At 35.6% G+C, this 19,874-nt stretch overlaps 1 protein-coding gene across 1 annotated transcript; it reads left to right on the top strand.

The window, feature by feature from the left end:
- The first annotated feature begins 1,391 nt into the window (after positions 1 to 1,391).
- Positions 1,392 to 19,554, top strand: LOC130300388 (vasotocin-neurophysin VT). Its single transcript, XM_056551537.1, has 4 exons — positions 1,392 to 1,512; positions 4,877 to 5,157; positions 14,488 to 14,689; positions 19,241 to 19,554. The coding sequence occupies exons 2-4, from the start codon at positions 5,038 to 5,040 to the stop codon at positions 19,405 to 19,407; spliced, it is 489 nt and encodes a 162-aa protein (XP_056407512.1). The 5' UTR covers positions 1,392 to 1,512; positions 4,877 to 5,037; the 3' UTR covers positions 19,408 to 19,554.
- The last annotated feature ends 320 nt before the right edge of the window (positions 19,555 to 19,874 follow it).

Genomic DNA, 19,874 nt, shown 5'->3' with positions numbered 1-19,874 from the left:
CAAGGTCCCATGACTGCGCGCCAAATGCACCCGTCGCCACGTAAAGAACCATCCCCCCCCCCTCCCATGGCTTGACTCTTACATTAGTCATTCTAAGCTTCAAGTGGGGGCCAATATGTACAAATAGAATTATCATTATTGGAATTGTTCTATAGAAGGTTTATTTAATTTTGTGTCATATAGGTTAGATGACAAGATATTGTTGTAGCATAGCTATAGTGTCTCATTTATATACAGAATTTTCACCCTGGAAAAGGAAGGAGTCTTGGAAAATGACTTGGGGGGGATAGATTACAGCAAAGTGAACTTTAGTAACTAGTGTCAGGCGGCTGCTGCTAAAGGCGAGTACTTCACAGGAATAAGAATTCACAACAAATGTTCCCTTATTAAAATGACTGATGGCCTATCCTTTGAATAGGCTATCAATATTTGATCGGCGGGGGTCCGACATCTGGCACCCCCACCGATTGGCAAAGCTGGCGCCCGTCTTGCTATTGTGGCACTTTTGGCAGAGGTGGTGCGAGGAACTGAAGCTAGTTCACTTTGTTGGAGATAAGCAGAGCAATAAAATGATTCATTTTATTTATATGGCACTGACATATTCCTCAGCGCTGTACACAGGTCGTCATCTCTCCCTGTCCTGTTTAAACTGCGCATTAACCTGGTGTTTCCCAATCAGGGTGCCTCCAGCTGTTGCAAAACTACAATTCCCAGCATGCCCGGACAGCCGAAGGCTGTCCGGGCATGCTGGGAGCTGTAGTTTTGCAACAGCTGGAGGCACACTGGTTGGGAAACACTGCATTAACCTACAGCCATATCTCTTTCAGGTTTTCGCTCCACAGACAACATACGAGGGCTTGTTTTATGCCGGCCCAATTGTACTTTGTAATGATATCATTCAATTTACCACAAAATTTACAGAAAACGAACAAACAAAAAAAAAAAAAAGGTATTTATTTGAAGGACAAAATGGAACAATAAAAAACACAATGCAATCTTTCAACTTTTGTTGATTTTTTTGTTTCCACACTTCCACACAATGTGGGAGATTTACCAAAACCTAGTGCTGAGGAAAAGTTGCCCAGTTGCCCCTAGCAACCAATCAGATCGCTTCTTTCATTTTTCAAATGGCCTGTGAAAAATGAAAGAAGCGATGTGATTGGTTGCTGAGGAAATGTTAACCAGTCGCCCATAGCAACCAATCATATTGCTTCTTTCATTTTTCATAGGCCATTTTAAAAATGAAAGAAGCGATGTGATTGGTTGCTGTGCAGAGGAAATGTTAACCAGTCGCCCATAGCAACCAATCATCTTGCTTCTTTCATTTTTTCATAGGCCATTTTAAAAATGAAAGAAGCGATCTGATTGGTTGCTATGGGTGACTGGTTAACTTTTCCTCTGCACAGCAACCAATTACATTGCTTCTTTCATTTTTCACAGGACATTTTAAAAAATGAAAGAAGCGATCTGATTGGTTGCTAGGGGCAACTGGTCAACTTTTTCTCAGCACAGGTTTGGATAAATCTCCCCCATTATCTTTATTCTGTAGATCCATCCAATGACAGTAATACTCAATGTATAAAGTTTTATTTTATTTGAATACTTTCAAAAAGGTTTACTTCTTTTATTTTTTTTATAAAGAAAATGAGTACGCTTAAAATTGCCCTATTCTGACCCCCATAAGGGCTCATTCACACCACGTTTTGCATATGATCCTCATATAGCCCCATCTATGGAAAAATGTAAACGTTAGGGCTCATTCACACAATGTTTTGGGTGATATGGCAGCCAGATCTGGCGGGAGACTTTAAAAACCCGGCTGCTGCCGCATCCCCCGCCGGACTTGCACCGTGTCCCATTCATTTCAATAAGATGGACGGATTCCGGTCGTCTCATTTGTTAACCATATCAGTTTTATCGCCGGACTAAAAATCGCGGCAGACGGCGGTTTTCAGTCTGGCAACAAAACTGGATACGGTGCAAAAATGAGCCTATCCGACTCCGCCCGGCTCATTAAAGTGTAAGGAGTGCGGTCCGAGTCCGGCAGGGATACGGCAACGACCGTTTTTTTTTTTTCATTCTCCTGCCGGATGCCATATCCCCAAAACAAGGTGTGATGGAGCCCTAATGTTTTTATTGTCGTTTTTTGTGTATCGTGGTCTGTAACATTGTATTTTAATACTTTGGACATATCTGCATTTAGCGATATTCAATTTTCTTTATTTTTTTAGTTTTGTTGTTTTTTTGTTTACATGTTTTTATTTATAACCCCTTTAGCCCTTTTGATTCCTTCCTTTACCAAAATTGACTCCTTACCCCAGAAAATAGTCCTAATGTATAGGCCGCCAGGTGAAACACTTCTCTAAAATTTGCTGTGTTCTGCCTGTTGTTTGTCTCAGTCCGTGTGCCTTCAATTTGCAAGCCTGTCTGCATCCTCCAGAGGATCTGCACTTATTGAATCGTAATTTAAGTCTTCCTTCTTCTTCTGTGCAGCTGTACCTTGTGTAAATTCTTGTGTTTGTACTGTTACATGCAGTTCTGCCTACTGACTGTCATTTTACCCTTCCCTCTTGCTTTAGTCTGCAGGCTTGAAATCATGATATTACCTTCACCAGCAGCAGCAACAGCAGTTCAGTCTTAGTGTAACCCTTTCCTTGGTTTCTTGCTGTTTCTTTAATTTCTACTCACATAGAACCTGCAAAGCCATTGCATCAGTAACTCCTGCCACCACATACCATCTATAGTACATTATTGTAAATCATCCCCCAGCACAAAGACATTTTAGTCCAATGCTCCTTCACCAGCACATGTCATGGTATCAAAGAGAAGAGTTACTGCTGTTCAGAAATTGTGTAGACTAGAAAGGGAAAAGAAGTACCTGTTTGTGCACTGCTGGCAAATAGTCCAGCTCTGGTCCTGCCCCTAAAAATGAGAAAGAGCTGTGCACCAAGGAGGGTCCTCTCATTGGCTCAAAAAAACTGAGAGTGATAAAATCCCCTTGTTCTCACTCTGAAGGGTTAATATAAACAAATCAGACAGGATTTTTTGAAAATATGTTGAAAGTACAATATATATATTACAAAATATATTTAGCTATCTCACATACGTCATATATCTGTCTCATATCCCATATGCATCCATCCATCTATTATCTGTCTATCTATCTATCTATCTATCTCATATTTCTATCTCATATCTATATCTATCTATCTCATATCTATCTATCTATCTATCTATCTATCTCATATCTATCTCATATCTATCTATCTCATATCTATCTATCTATCTCATATCTATCTATCTCATATCTATCTATCTATCTCATATCTATCTATCTCATATCTATCTATCTATCTCATATCTATCTGTCTATCTATCTCATATCTATCTATCTCATATCTATCTGTCTATCTCATATCTATCTATCTATCTATCTCATATCTATCTATCTATCTATCTATCTATCTCATATCTATCTCATATCTATCTATCTCATATCTATCTGTCTATCTATCTCATATCTATCTATCCCATATCTATCTATCTATCTATCTATCTCATATCTATCTATCTCTATCTATCTATCTATCTCATATCTATCTATCTCTATCTAATATCTATCTCATATCTATCTATCTATCTCATATCTATCTCATATCTATCTCATATCTATCTATCTCATATCTATCTCATATCTATCTATCTCATATCTATCTCATATCTATCTATCTCATATCTATCTATCTCATATCTATCTCATATCTATCTCATATCTATCTATCTCATATCTATCTAGAATTCCACATGTAGTTCCGGTGCAGGCTGGTTTGGAGGTATTGGTGAAGAGCTCACTGCCAGATATACAGTATAATTCCAGATGCCAGCAGCACACAAAGGATGTGAAAAAAGATGAACTTATTCTCCATTATTCCAGTGACATGTTGCTTCTTTGTATCACAAATTATATGAACTCTCTTATATGAAATCTCTCTCTCTCTCTCTCTCATCCTCTCCTTCCCTCTCTCTTTCATTCTCTCTCTCTCTTCTCTATCTCTCTATCTATCTTATATGTCTCTCTCTTTCTCTCTCTCTAGCTTTCTCATCTCTCTCTCTCTCTCTCTCTCTCTCTATCTCATATCTATCTATCTCATATCTATCTATCTATCTCATATCTATCTCATATCTATCTCATATCTATCTATCTATCTCATATCTATCTCACATCTATCTATCTATCTCATATCTATCTATCTATCTATCTATCTATCTATCTCATATCTATCTATCTATCTCATATCTATCTATCTATCTCATATCTATCTATCTCATATCTATCTATCTCATATCTATCTATCTATCTCATATCTATCTCATATCTATCTATCTCATATCTCTCTATCTCATATCTCTCTATCTCATATCTATCTATCTATCTCATATCTATCTATCTATCTATCTCATATCTATCTATCTATCTATCTCATATCTATCTATCTATCTATCTCTATCTCATATCTATCTATCTCTATCTCATATCTATCTATCTCTATCTCATATCTATCTATCTCTATCTCATATCTATCTATCTCTATCTCATATCTATCTATCTCTATCTCATATCTATCTATCTCTCTCATATCTATCTATCTCTCTATCTATCTATCTATCTATCTATCTCTCTATCTATCTATCTATCTATCTATCTATACATTCTTTCTATAAACTCTCTCTCTTCTCCCCTATCTGTACACATGTATGGGATATAAAGGTGTTGAGGTTTGGCCATGCAGTTTTGGGGGGTCCCTAATGTCCCTGACAATGATCCCTCTCGCCCCTGTGCGCCTCCTGCTAATTGCTTGTCACTCATTGTTTGCAGGGTAATGCAGGCAGCACAACAATAGGACACAAACAATTACGTCGGCATTAAGAATAAATGAATGGAGTATATAAAGGATCTCCTCCAGAAGTGGAGAGCACTGGTACAGAAGAGCACAGCAGACCTTCCTCCCATCACTGCTGCCTCCCCAGACTGAGAGGATGCCTGACACCTCCATCCCTGCCTGCTTCCTCTGCCTCCTGGCCTTGTCCTCAGCATGCTACATCCAGAACTGCCCCAGAGGGGGCAAGAGGTCCTACCCCGATACAGAAGTCCGACAGGTGAGATATATACAACTTGTATTCCCTGCCAAACTGTAAAATAGATGGATAGATATGAAAAAGATAGAGAGATAGATAGATAGATAGACATATAGATATGAGATAGATAGATATGAGATAGATAGATAGATAGATATGAGATAGATAGATAGATATGAGATAGATAGATAGATATGAAAAAGATAGAGAGATAGATAGATATGAGATAGATAGATATGAGATAGATAGATAGATAGATAGATATGAGATAGATAGATAGATAGATAGATATGAGATAGATAGATATGAGATAGATAGATAGATAGATATGAGATAGATAGATAGATAGACATATAGATATGAAATAGATAGATATGAGATAGATAGATATGAAATAGATAGATATGAGATAGATAGATATGAAATAGATAGATATGAGATAGATAGATATGAAATAGATATGAGATAGATAGATATGAGATAGATAGATAGATAGATATGAGATAGATAGATATGAGATAGATAGATAGATAGATATGAGATAGATAGATAGATATGAGATAGATAGATATGAGATAGATAGCTAGATAGATAGATATGAGATAGATAGATATGAGATAGATAGCTAGATATGAAATAGATAGATATGAGATAGATAGATAGATAGATAGATAGATAGATAGATAGATAGATAGGATAGATATGAGATAGATAGATATGAGATAGATAGATATGACATAGATAGATAGATATGAGATAGATAGATATGAGATAGATAGATATGAGATAGATAGCTAGATATGAAATAGATAGATATGAGATAGATAGATAGATAGATAGATAGATAGAGAGATAGATAGATAGATAGATAAAAAAAAGAAGATCAGGGCAGCACTCCAATAATGTGAAAAAAGTGAATTTATTCCATCAAAGCAATGTGCAAAACAGCAGCGACGTTTCGATCCTCTCCAGGATCTTTTTCAAGCTGAGCTGAGCTTGAAAAAGATCCTGGAGAGGATCGAAACGTCGCTGCTGTTTTGCACATTGCTTTGATGGAATAAATTCACTTTTTTCACATTATTGGAGTGCTGCCCTGATCTTCTTTATCTTTGGATGGATCGTTGGAATTGATCCTTTAACAGGTTGCCTGCACCTTACCTTATACTCTTTCATTTTTTTGTGTGCTATTGCTTTTTTTTTTTTTAGATAGATAGATATATATGAGATAGATAGATATGAGATAGATATGAGATAGATAGAGAGATAGATATGAGATAGATAGATAGATAGATATGAGATAGATATGAGATAGATAGAGAGATAGATATAAGATAGATAGATAGATAGATAGATAGATATGAGATAGATAGATAGATAGATATGAGATAGATAGATAGATAGATATGAGATAGATAGATATGAGATAGATAGATAGATAGATATGAGATAGATATGAGATAGATATGAGATAGATAGAGAGATAGATATAAGATAGATAGATAGATAGATAGATACATATGAGATAGATAGATAGATAGATATGAGATAGATAGATAGATAGATAGATAGATAGGAGATAGATAGATATGAGATAGATAGATAGATAGATAGATAGATATGAGATAGATAGATAGGAGATAGATAGATATGAGATAGATAGATAGATATGAGATAGATAGATAGATATGAGATAGATATGAGATAGATAGATATGAGATAGATAGATAGATAGATAGATATGAGATAGATAGATATGAGATAGATAGATAGATAGATATGAGATAGATATGAGATAGATATGAGATAGATAGAGAGATAGATATAAGATAGATAGATAGATAGATACATATGAGATAGATAGATAGATATGAGATAGATAGATAGATAGATAGGAGATAGATAGATATGAGATAGATAGATAGATAGATATGAGATAGATAGATAGGAGATAGATAGATATGAGATAGATATGAGATAGATAGATAGATATGAGATAGATATGAGATAGATAGATATGAGATAGATAGATAGATATGAAATAGAGAGATAGATAGATATGAGATAGATAGATAGATAGGAGATAGATAGATATGAGATAGATAGATAGATATGAGATAGATAGATAGATATGAGATAGATATGAGATAGATAGATATGAGATAGATAGATAGATATGAAATAGAGAGATAGATAGATATGAGAGATAGATATGAGATAGATAGATATGAGATAGATAGATATGAGATAGATAGATAGATATGAGATAGATAGATAGATATGAGATAGATAGATAGATAGATAGATGTATATGAGATAGATAGATATGAGATTGATACATAGATAAATGAGATAGACAGATCTGAGATAGATAGATATGATTTAGACATATAGATAAATAGATAGATATGATATAAAGAGATAGATAATGTAGATAGATAGATATGAGATAGATAGATAGATAGATATGAGATAGATAGATATGAGATAGATAGATATGAGATAGATAGATATGAGATAGATAGATAGATATGAGATAGATAGATATGAGATAGATAGAAATAAGATAGATAGATAGATATGAGATAGATAGATAGATGTATATGAGATAGATAGATATGAGATAGATAGATATGAGATAGATAAATAGATATGAGATAGATAGATATGAGATAGATAGAAATGAGATAGATAGATAGATATGAGATAGATAGATAGATGTATATGAGATAGATAGATATGAGATAGATATGAGATAGATAGATATGAGATAGATAGATATGAGATAGATATGAGATAGATAGATATGAGATAGATAGATATGAGATAGATAGATATGAGATAGATAGATATGAGATAGATAGAAATGAGATAGATAGATAGATATGAGATAGATAGATAGATGTATATGAGATAGATAGATATGAGATAGATATGAGATAGATAGATATGAGATAGATAAATAGATATGAGATAGATAGATATGAGATATATAGATAGATAGATATGCGATAGATAGATATTATTTATATATATATATATATATATATATATATATATATATATATACATATAAAAATAGATAGAACAATTGATCTCCAACTTACAGATCTCCAGTAGTTCCAGTCTCACATGCCCTTACACTTTGTCTATAACCGCATGCTGAGACTTGTAGTGTTTACAGTAGCGGAGTGATTGGAGAACATTAGATATCTGTAAAGAACAGTGTTAGGATTTGTACCCTATAGAATAAAAGCCATTCTATGGATGTAGCTGAGCTGGAATTGTGGTTACCCTTTTTTTTCTTGTGCATGGAAATGGCATAACAAGTTAGTAACTAAACAGGCTTACTTGCAGTCCTATGTAAATCTACTTTCCACGTGATTTTATATAACACTGGGTTATGCCATGTGACAAACTCAGCTTATCCAATTTAGACATGAGATGAAGGTAGTCTCCTAATGGGTAGTTGCACTTAGTACTAAGGCCGGGATAAGGTAATAGGTTTTACCTGTAGTCCTGTGTAAATTTACAGATTGTACAGTGTGCCAAATGACAAGCTCAGCATTTAGTCATTGCACACACTCAGCTCTGCTACATTTTAGTATCCTATAAACCAGGGTTTTCCAACCAGTGTGTCTTCAGCTGTTGCTAAACTACAACTACCAGCATGCCCAGACAGCCTTGGCAGGCTTACATGCAGTCCCAATCCAGTGCAGTCCCATGTAAAACCAAAGATAACACTTTTAATGCAGATGAAACAGAGTTGGGTTTGCCAATGATCACAAAGAACCATGACATATATATATATATATATATATATATATATATATATAGTTATATTCATATATATATATATATATATATATATATATATATATAGATATATATTTTTTTGTCACACACACACACACAACACACACACACACACACACACACACATATATTGTATACATATATATATAAATTTACTGTGCATTCCACACACAACAAACTCAGCTCTACTATACCTGTTCTTTGGTTTTTCCGGTCTTTCTCATTACCCTCAAGGAATTATTCAGCACGTGTTAGATTTCAGCACCATGGACAGCAGATATTTTACCCATGCAAATAGACCAGTGGTCTTCAAACTGTGGCCCTCCAGATGTTGCAAAACTACAATTCCCAGCATGCCCGGACAGCCAACGGCTGTCCGGGCATGCTGGGAGTTGTAGTTTTGCAACAGCTGGAGGGCCACAGTTTGAAGACTGCTAAAATAGACTCTTTGAGCTGAGTTTGTCGTGTAGCACAACTTTTGCCTACTTTTAGCCAGTAAAACCTACCTCACCTACCTACCTACCTCTTAACCACCTCACAATCTTTGATACATTTAGCTCTGCTAGATATGATCATCTGTAGTAGTGTCTAGGTCCATGAACAGCTCATCTGACTCTACATCTTATCTGGTTATAGAATTATACTTGTGTTTCCCAATCAGGGTGCCTCCAGCTGTTGCATAACTACAACTCCAAGCATGCCTGGACAGCCAAAAGCCATCCTGGCATGTTGGGAGTTGTATTTTTGCAACAGCTGGAGGCATCCTGGTTGGGAAACACTGAATTATGCTATAGTTGCACTAGTAACAGTACAGGGAGAGGATATGTAGCAGAGCTGATATACCTTGTTTGTGATGGGCAGGTTTCCATAGTCCATCAATTTAACAACACAGTGATCACATATTCAGCTCTGCTACATCTGGTTATACACAAGTCGCATTTGTTTCTCTACATTCCAACACTTATGCAATGACGAGACCCTTGTTGTCTCTTTAAGGGGATAGCGGGCGCCCAGATTGTGGTCCCTTGTCTAAAAGCTGATGTTTTACGGGAGCAGCTCATTATAGAGCTCCCCCCTTTAGCAAACCCTTCACTAGTATTAGAGTGGTCTGTAGGCAAAGTCAGCGCCACAATAAAAGGAATTCATAATGTTACCGTACAGGGGTAAAATATTATGTTGTTATACCATTGCCATATTGTACATAGGAGCTACATTACAAACAATGACACTGCTATACAGTACACATATCTATTACCGCAATATAAACAACACTGCCATACAGTACACATAACTATTACCACGATATAAACAATATAAATAACACTGCCATACAGTACACATAACTATTACCACAACATAAACAATATAAATAACACTGCCATACAGTACACATAACTATTACCAAAACATAAACAATATAAATAATACTGCCATACAGTACACATATCTATTACCACAACATAAACAATATAAATAACACTGAAATACAGTACACATAACTATTACCACAATATAAACCATATAAATAACACTGCCATACTGTACACATAACTATTACCACAATATAAACCATATAAATAACACTGCCATACAGTACACATAACTATTACCACAACATAAACAATATAAATAGCACTGCCATACAGTACACATAACTATTACCACAACATAAACAATATAAATAACACTGCCATACAGTACACATAACTATTACCACAACATAAACAATATAAATAACACTGCCATACAGTACACATAACTATTACCACAACATAAACAATATAAATAACACTGCCATACAGTACACATAACTGTTACCACAATATAAACCATATAAATAACACTGCCATACAGTACACATAACTATTACCACAATATAAACAATATAAATAACACTTCCATACAGTACACATATCTATTACCACAATAAAAACCATATAAATAACACTGCCATATAGTACACATAACTATTACCACAATATAAACAATATAAATAACACTGCCATACAGTACACATATCTATTACCCCAATATAAACCATATAAATAACACTGCCATATAGTACACACAACTATTACCACAATATAAACAATATAAATAACACGACCATGCAGTACACATAACTGTTACCACAACATAAACAATATAAATAACACTGCCATACAGTACACATAACTATTATCACCATATAAGCAATATAAATAACACTGCCATACAGTACACATAACTGTTACCACAACATAAACAATATAAATAACACGGCCATACAGTACACATAACTATTATCACCATATAAGCAATATAAATATCACTGCCATACAGTACACATAACTGTTACCACAACATAAACAATATAAATAACACGGCCATACAGTACACATAACTATCAGCACCATATAAGCAATATAAATAACACTGCCATACAGTACACATAACTATTACCACCATATAAGCAATATAAATAACACTGCCATGCAGTACACATAACCATTACCACCATATAAGCAATATAACACTGCCATACTGTAATGCAATTTAACACAACACAACATTTAATGCAACTATAGAAGACACACACATAACAAAGCCATGAAGTACACAAAAGATTACACAGTACACATATCTACAATATATATAAATAGATAGATAGATAGAGATATAACACTGCCACACTGTGTACATAACTAATGCCATTATGTAGAATACAAAATAACACTGCCCAACAGTGCACATATCTACAGAGTACACATATATAATGCTGTCATATTGTACATACAGCTATTACCATCAAATAAACAAAATAAATAAGGCTGCCATACAGTACACATAAATATTACAACCACATAAACAATATAAATAATGCTGCCATACAGTACACATAACTATTACCACAATATAAACAATATAAATAACACTGCCATACAGTACACATGAATATTACTACTAAATAAACCATATAAACAACACTGCCATACAGTACACATATCTATTACCACAATATAAACAATATAAATAACACTGCCATACAGTACACATGAATATTACTACTAAATAAACCATATAAACAACACTGCCATACAGTACACATAACTATTACCACAATATAAACAATATAAATAACACTGCCATACAGTACACATAACTATTACCACCTTATAAGCAAGATAACACTGCCACACTGTAATGTTATTTAACACAAATAATGCAACTATACAAGACTATACAAGACACACACATAACAAAGCGAAGTGCCGTTATTTGCAGTAAAAATTAGCATTTTGAATATATGCGCTCAACACTATAATTTATGTATAGTACAGATGTGCATTACTGCATGTACTGCATGTACATGCAGTAATGCACTTCTGTACTATACATAAATGAAAGTGTTGAGCGCAATTCGCGATTTCACAAATATTTTTATACATTATACTCCAAAAAATAAAGGGAACACTTAAACAACACAATGTAACTCTAAGTCAATCACGCTTCTGTTAAATCACACTGTCCACTCAGGAAGAAACACTGATCGACAATCAATTTCACATGCTGTTGTGCAAATGGAACAGACAACAGGTGGAAATTATAAGCAATTAGCAAGACACACCCAATAAAAGGAGTGGTTCTGCAGGTGGTGACCACAAACCACTTCTCAGTTCCTCTGCTTCCTGGCTGATGTTTTGGTCACTTTTGAATGCTGGCGGTGCTTTCACTCTAGTGGTAGCATGAGACGGAGTCTACAACCCACACAAGTGGCTCAGGTAGTACCGCTTATCCAGGATGGCACATCAATGCGAGCTGTGGCAAGAAGGTTTACTGTGTCTGTCAGAGTAGTGTTCAGAGCATGGAGGCACTACCAGGAGACAGGCCAGTACATCAGGAGACGAGGAGGAGGCAGTAGGAGGGCATCAACCCAGCAGCAGGACCGCTACCTCCGCCTTTGTGCAAGGAGAAGCAGGAGGAGCACTGTCAGAGCCCTGCAAAATGACCTCCAGCAGGCAACAAATGTGCATGTGTCCTCAGGACTTTGGCATTCGCCAGAGAACACCAAGATTGGCAGATTCGCCACTGGTGCCCTGTGCTCTTCACAGATGAAAGCAGGTTCACACTGAGCACATGTGACAGATGTGAGTCTGGAGACGCCGTGGAGAACGTTCTTCTGCCTGAAACATCCTCCAGCATGACCGGTTTGGCGGTGGGTCAGTAATGGTGTGGGGTGGCATTTCAGTAATGGTGTGGGGTGGCCGCACAGCTCTCCATGTGCTTGCCAGAGGTAGCCTGATTGCCATTAGGTACCGAGATGAGATCTTCAGACCCCTTGTGAGACCATGTGCTGGTGCAGTTGGTCCTGGGATCCTCCTAATGCAAAACAATGCTAGACCTCATGTGGCTGGAGTGTGTCAGCAGTTCCTGTAAGAGGAAGGCATTGGTGCTATGGACTGGCCCGCCCGTTCCCCAGACCTGAATCCGATTGAGCACATCTGGGACATCATGTCTCGCTCCATGCACCACAGACTGTCCAGGAGTTGGCGGATGCTTTAGTCCAGGTCTGGGAGGACGTCCCTCAGGAGACCATCCGCCATCTCATCAGCAGCATGCCCAGGCATTGTAGGGAGGTCATACGGGCACGTGGAGGCCACACACTCTACTGATCCTCATTGTGACTTGTTTTAAGGACATTACATAAAGTTGGATCAGCCTGTAGGGTGGTTTTCCACTTTGATTTTGAGTGTGACTCCATATCCAGACCTCCATGGGTTGATAAATTTGATTTCCATTGATAATTTTTGTGATTTTGTTGTCAGCGCATTCAGCTATGTAAAGATGAAAGTATTTAATATGATTAGTTCATTCATTCAGATCTAGAATGTGTTATCTTAGTGTTCCCTTTATTTTTTTGAATAATGTATATTTGTAATGATGAATATTTGTTTTTTATTTATGCAAATTTATGCGAATATTTATGCGAATATCAGCACTTCCAGACTGGACACTGATCCCTCCCTTCTTTTAGGTGAAAAATATAATCGTGCATGAGCACTATGCAAATTTCCTTAAGAATTTTTGCATGAAAAAAGAGAACGAACAAAGCGAATATGCGAATTTCGCGAAATATCGCAAATTCGAATATGGCCCCTGACGCTCATGGCTAATAAATGACACTGCCATACAGTAGATATAACTATTCTTAAGATATAGTCAGTATAAATAACACTGCTTTATTGTACACACAACAATAACCACCATAAATAGGTAATATAAATAGCACAATCATATTGTACACACACATAATGCCACTATACCGTACACATAAATAATGGTTAAATTAGTTACACATACATAAGCCTATTTGCTATACAAATAAACAAAGCCACTACATATACACAAATACCATTCATGCTAAATGATGTGCTGTTTTATTGTACAAAAGTCAGTGTTAGCTGTATAAATGCATACGTGTAAGCGCCCCCTATTGGTGGTTGCTGTCAGGTCATAAGTCATAGGTATATGGTGACCACAGTGGATTGTTCTTCGCAGTGTATACCATGTGGCCCGGGGAATAGAGGGAACTGCTTTGGACCAAGCATCTGCTGTGGAGAAGATCTGGGATGTTACGTTGGGACCCCTGAAACTCTTCGTTGTGTGGAAGAAAACTACTTACCTTCCCCTTGTGAGGCCGGTGGGAAACCCTGCAGCAGCGGAGGCCGATGTGCCGCACCGGGAATATGCTGCAGTGACGGTAAGTCGTCTTCTGGGGAAGGAGAAGAACATTGGCATAATTCATTCGGCTAAAAATTTGGAGAACAGTGTCCAACCTTATGTAGCAGAGTTGGTTCTGCACATCCAACTAGTGGATGATGATAGTAGTTGTAGTACCACAGGCTGGAAGGAATGTACAGTGATGAAGTCTGTGATGTGAGAAGGGACCATCTTGTATCCAGTTTTAACTGAGCCGATATTCACGTTCTAAAACTTTATTGAACCGAAGGGTTTCGGATGGTTCACTATCCTTAATCATGGGTAAAAGAACACAGTTGCATTTGCAAATTAAGATACATACTTTATACATAGTTTGTATAATGTGAACATCTTACGATTTGCAATTGCTATTGTGTTTTTCTTTTAGTCATGATTAAGGACAGTGTCCGAAACGCGTTAGCTCTACCAGTAATGTGTTTTTACTAAAATGTTTTTAACAAATTTTGGAGCTGGAGGTCTTTGTGTATTCATGTTCTACATGCCCTCGGATTCAAGGGTGTCTTCATGTGATCTATAGCATTCGTCACCAAACTGTGGACCTTCAGATGTTGTAAAACTACAACTCCCAGCATGTCCGGACAGCCATTGGCTGTCCAGGCATACTGGGAGTTGTGGTTGTGCAACACCTCGAGGTCCACAGTTTGGAGATCACTGATCCACAGGAGGCAACAGTGATTAATATATTTAAATATATTTACTTAAATTGTATTCAGATCCCAAATCTGTCAGGTTGTAAAATATAATTCTACAATAAAAAAAATCAAAGAACTACTAAAATTGCTACTATAATATGAATGTATTGAAAATGTTATAATATAAATTAATATAAATTGATGTTTTAAAAAAAAATGTATCATAATAATAATAATAATGATAGAAATACTAATAAAATAATAAAGATAAATACTGTACATTTAATTAAAAAAAATAATAACAATAATATAACTACTCAAATGATTACTAATAATACAAATCAATTTTAAATATAGTATAATATAAATTAATATAAATCATACATTTTTTTATAAACATAAATAAATAAATCATAATAACAGAACTACTAAAATGATTACTATGAATATAAATTAATTTCAACTATATAATATAAATTAGTATAAATAACATTTATATATATATATATGTAGTAACAGAACTACTAGAATGATTTCTATGAATATAAATTAATTTCAAATATATTATATAAATTAGTATAAATAACATTTATATATATATATGTAGTAACAGAACTATTAAAATGATTTCTATGAATATAAATTAATTTCAATTATATAAATTAGTATAAATAACATTTATATATACCGGTATATATATATATATATATATATATATATATATATGTAGTAACAACTATTAAAATGATTATTATGAATATAAATTAATTTCAAATATATAATATAAATTAGTATAAATAACATTTATATATATATATATATATATATATATATATATATGTAGTAACAGAACTATTAAAATGATTTCTATGAATATAAATTAATTTCAAATATATTATATAAATTAGTATAAATGACATTTATATATATATATATATATATATATATATATATATATATGTAAATTATAATAACAGAACTTCTAAAAGATTACTGATTGAAACGTATTATAACATTATAACTGCTGCCTCAAATATTATTACTATAAAAATAATTCCTCTACTATTAATGCCAATTAATTAAATATTCTAACATGACTACCTACTTATATATTACTATCAATGCTAATAATAATTACTAATAATAGTTTAAGTCAATATATAGAAAAAAACAGCTCACCGCCTGTAGATGTCCTTAATTAGGAAGAACTTCAAATATACTTGGAAGCACAGAACAGATATCCAAGTCCTCAAAAAAAAAAAAAAAAAAAGAGAAAAATCCAGCTCTCAAAAAATGTGATTAAAAGTCCAAAAATGTATTAATCATAGTAAAAAATGAAATCCAAATGGGGTGGTTAAAAGCATAGAAGAAACTCCGACGCGTTTCGAACCATATGGTTCTTAGTCATGGCATGGTGCCATGACTAAGAGCCATAGGGTTTGAAACGCGTCGGAGTTTCTGCTATGCTTTTAACCACCCCATTTGGATTTCATTTTTTACTATAATTAATACATTTTTGGACTTTTAATCACACATTTATTGGGAGCTGGATTTTTACATTTTTCTTACTAATAATAGTAATACAAATATTTAGAAACAATATTAGAACTATTATTATTATTACTAATTTTAATACTAAGAATTTTACCTCCACTACTTCTTCTTCTACTACTACTATGATCACCCCCCACTGCTACTACTATTAATATTAGTAGTAGTATTATTAAAAAGGTCCTCCAATCTACAAAATCCATAGTTCCTAAAATGGACAGAGATGTCAGCAGAGAGCACTGTGCTCGTGATGTCAACAGACAGCTCTGTGTTTCAAAAAGAAAAGAATTCCTGCTGTAGTATTCAGCAGTTAATTAGTACAGGAAGGATTAAGATTTTTTAATAGAAGTAATTTACAAATCTGTTTAACTTTCTGACACCAGTTAACCCCTTTAAAGGGGTGTTTTGGGAGATATAGCAGAACCAAGCTTGTCGTAAGCAGCAGAGCTTGTTAGATGTAAAAGAGCTATATATGACAGGTGCAGTAGGCATACTGTGACAGATGCTACAGAGCTGAGCATTCGAGATGCAGCAGAGCTGTGTTTGCCGAATGTAGCAGAGCTAAGTTTTCAGATACTCAATATATGGTAAGTCTGTGGTCCATATAAACCTATTGCTTTAGCTTAAAGGGGTTATCCAGGAAAAAACTTTTCTTTATATATCAACTGGCTCCGGAAAGTTAAACAGATTTGTAAATTACTTCTATTAAAAAAAAAAATCTTAATCCTTTCAGTATTTATGAGCTGCTGAAGTTGAGTTGTTCTTTTCTGTCTAAGTGCTCTCTGATGACACGTGTCTCAGGAACCGCCCAGTTTAGAAGCAAATCCCCATAGCAAACCTCTTCTACTCTGTGCAGTTCCCGAGACAAGCAGAGATGTCAGCAGAGAGCACTGTTGCCAGACAGAAAACAACAACTCAACTTCAGCAGCTGATAATTATTGAAAGGATTAAGATTTTTTAATAGAAGTAATTTACAAATCTGTTTAACTTTCTGGAGCCAGTTGATATATATATATATATATATATATATACTTTTTTTTTTTCCTGGAATACCCCTTTAACTCAGTATTTCCCCAACCGATGAGTCTCCAGCTGTTGCCTTCGGCTGTCCGGGCATGCTGGTAGTTGTAGTTTTGCAACAGCTGGTTAGAAGACACTGGCTTAAAGGGGTACACCGGTGGAAAACATTTTTTGTTTTTTAATCAACTGGTGCCAGAAAGTTAAACAGATTTGTAAATGACTTCTATTGAAAAATATTTACCCTTCCAGTACTTTTTAGCAGCTGTATATTACAGAGGCAATTCTTTTATTTTTAAATTTCTTTTTTGTCTTGTCCACAGTGCTATCTGATGCCCCTTTCAGGAACTGTCCAGAGCAGGAGAAAATCCCCACAGCAACCCTATGCTGCTCTGGACAGTTCCTGATATGGACAGGTCAGCAGGTGTCAGCAGAGAGCACTGTGGACAAGACAAAAAATTAAATTACATTAAAAATGTAAAAAGAAAAGAATTTCCTCTGTAGCATACAGCTGCTAAAAAGTACTGGAAGGGTAAAGATTTTTTAATAGAAGTCATATACAAATCTGTTTAACTTTCTGGCATCAGCTCATTTAAAAAAAAGTACCCCTTTAAGGGTGCGTTCACATCAAAGTTCCCGTATACGTTTTCTATGTGAAAACCGTACGGAACCATATTGAAAACCGTATGCATTGACTCTCCATTGAAAACCGTATGCCAAATCATGCATCAGGTTGTGTCCGTTTTGCACCCTGTACGGTTTTGTCAGTTTTTTTTCCCCCGTACCCAAAACCGTAGTCTACCACGGTTTTTGGTCCACGTGAAAAACTGTATTAAACCGTATACGTTGTTTTTAAAATATGGGAGTCAATGGGAACCGTACAGAACTGTTTGTGCTTATGGTTCCATCCGGTTTGCACCATACAGTTTTTGACTTTGCAGTTTTTTTTCTTGGAATTTCAATCAAACAAGTGAAACTTTATTCATAATGGAGTGAAACATTAAAAACGTATATATATATTTTTTTTCTTAAAGAACGGATGCAACCGGACATCATTTTTCAAACTGTATACGGTTTTTAACCGTATACGGGTTTTTAACCGTATACCAACCAGTTTTTAACCGTATACGGGTTAAAATATGTTCACGCGTTTTGATACAGTTTAGTCAGGTTTTGAGGAATCAGTTTTTCATTAAAAACCTGATACGGGAACAGTATTGCAAAAACGTGGTGTGAATGCAGCCTAATTCAGTAGAACATTCCAGCCTGAAACTGCAATGTAGCAAAATATTTTGAGGATAACTCCTTGTTCCCGTAATGTCCTCCCGCAGACACCTGCATTGTGGACTCCAGCTGCCTGGATGAGGACAGTGACAGGAGACGGGTGTCCCCGGAGCAGAACATGACCCAGAAGGACGGCTCCGCCAGCGATCTCCTCCTGAGACTCATGCACATGGCCAACAGACAACAACAGCAAAGCAAGCACCAGTTCTACTGAGCGCAGCCGCCTGCGTTACCTCATGTACTTCGTGTACGGCGCCTCCCGGTGGCGGCTTTGTCACTGGCCCCTTATGTAAGAACGTATTCAAACAAATGGCTGACAGTATATTGTACATAGAGCAAATAAAGTCTTTTATTGCACTGTCACGTGACTTCTGTGTGTGTATTCTTATATAATGCTATGGAGTATGGAGGAAAGAAAGACTCGCTCTGTTGCCCATAGCAACAAATCACAACACAGCTATGGGCAACAAAGACAGTCTTTCTTTAAAGGGGTTCTCCGGTGCTTTCACATCTTTTCCCCTATCCAAAGGATAGGGGATAGGATGCCTGATCGCGGGAGTCCCGCCACTCGGGACCCCCGTGATTTTGCACACGGCACCCTGTTTGTAATCAGTCCCCGGAGTGTGTTCGCTCCGGGTCTGATTACCGGCGACCACTGGGCTGGCGGCGTGTGACGTCATG

The sequence above is a fragment of the Hyla sarda genome, chromosome 1 (assembly GCF_029499605.1).
Source record: "Hyla sarda isolate aHylSar1 chromosome 1, aHylSar1.hap1, whole genome shotgun sequence".
NCBI lineage: Eukaryota > Metazoa > Chordata > Amphibia > Anura > Hylidae > Hyla > Hyla sarda.
Note: the sequence above shows the minus strand (reverse complement) of the source record. Positions and strands in the feature narration are given on the sequence as shown.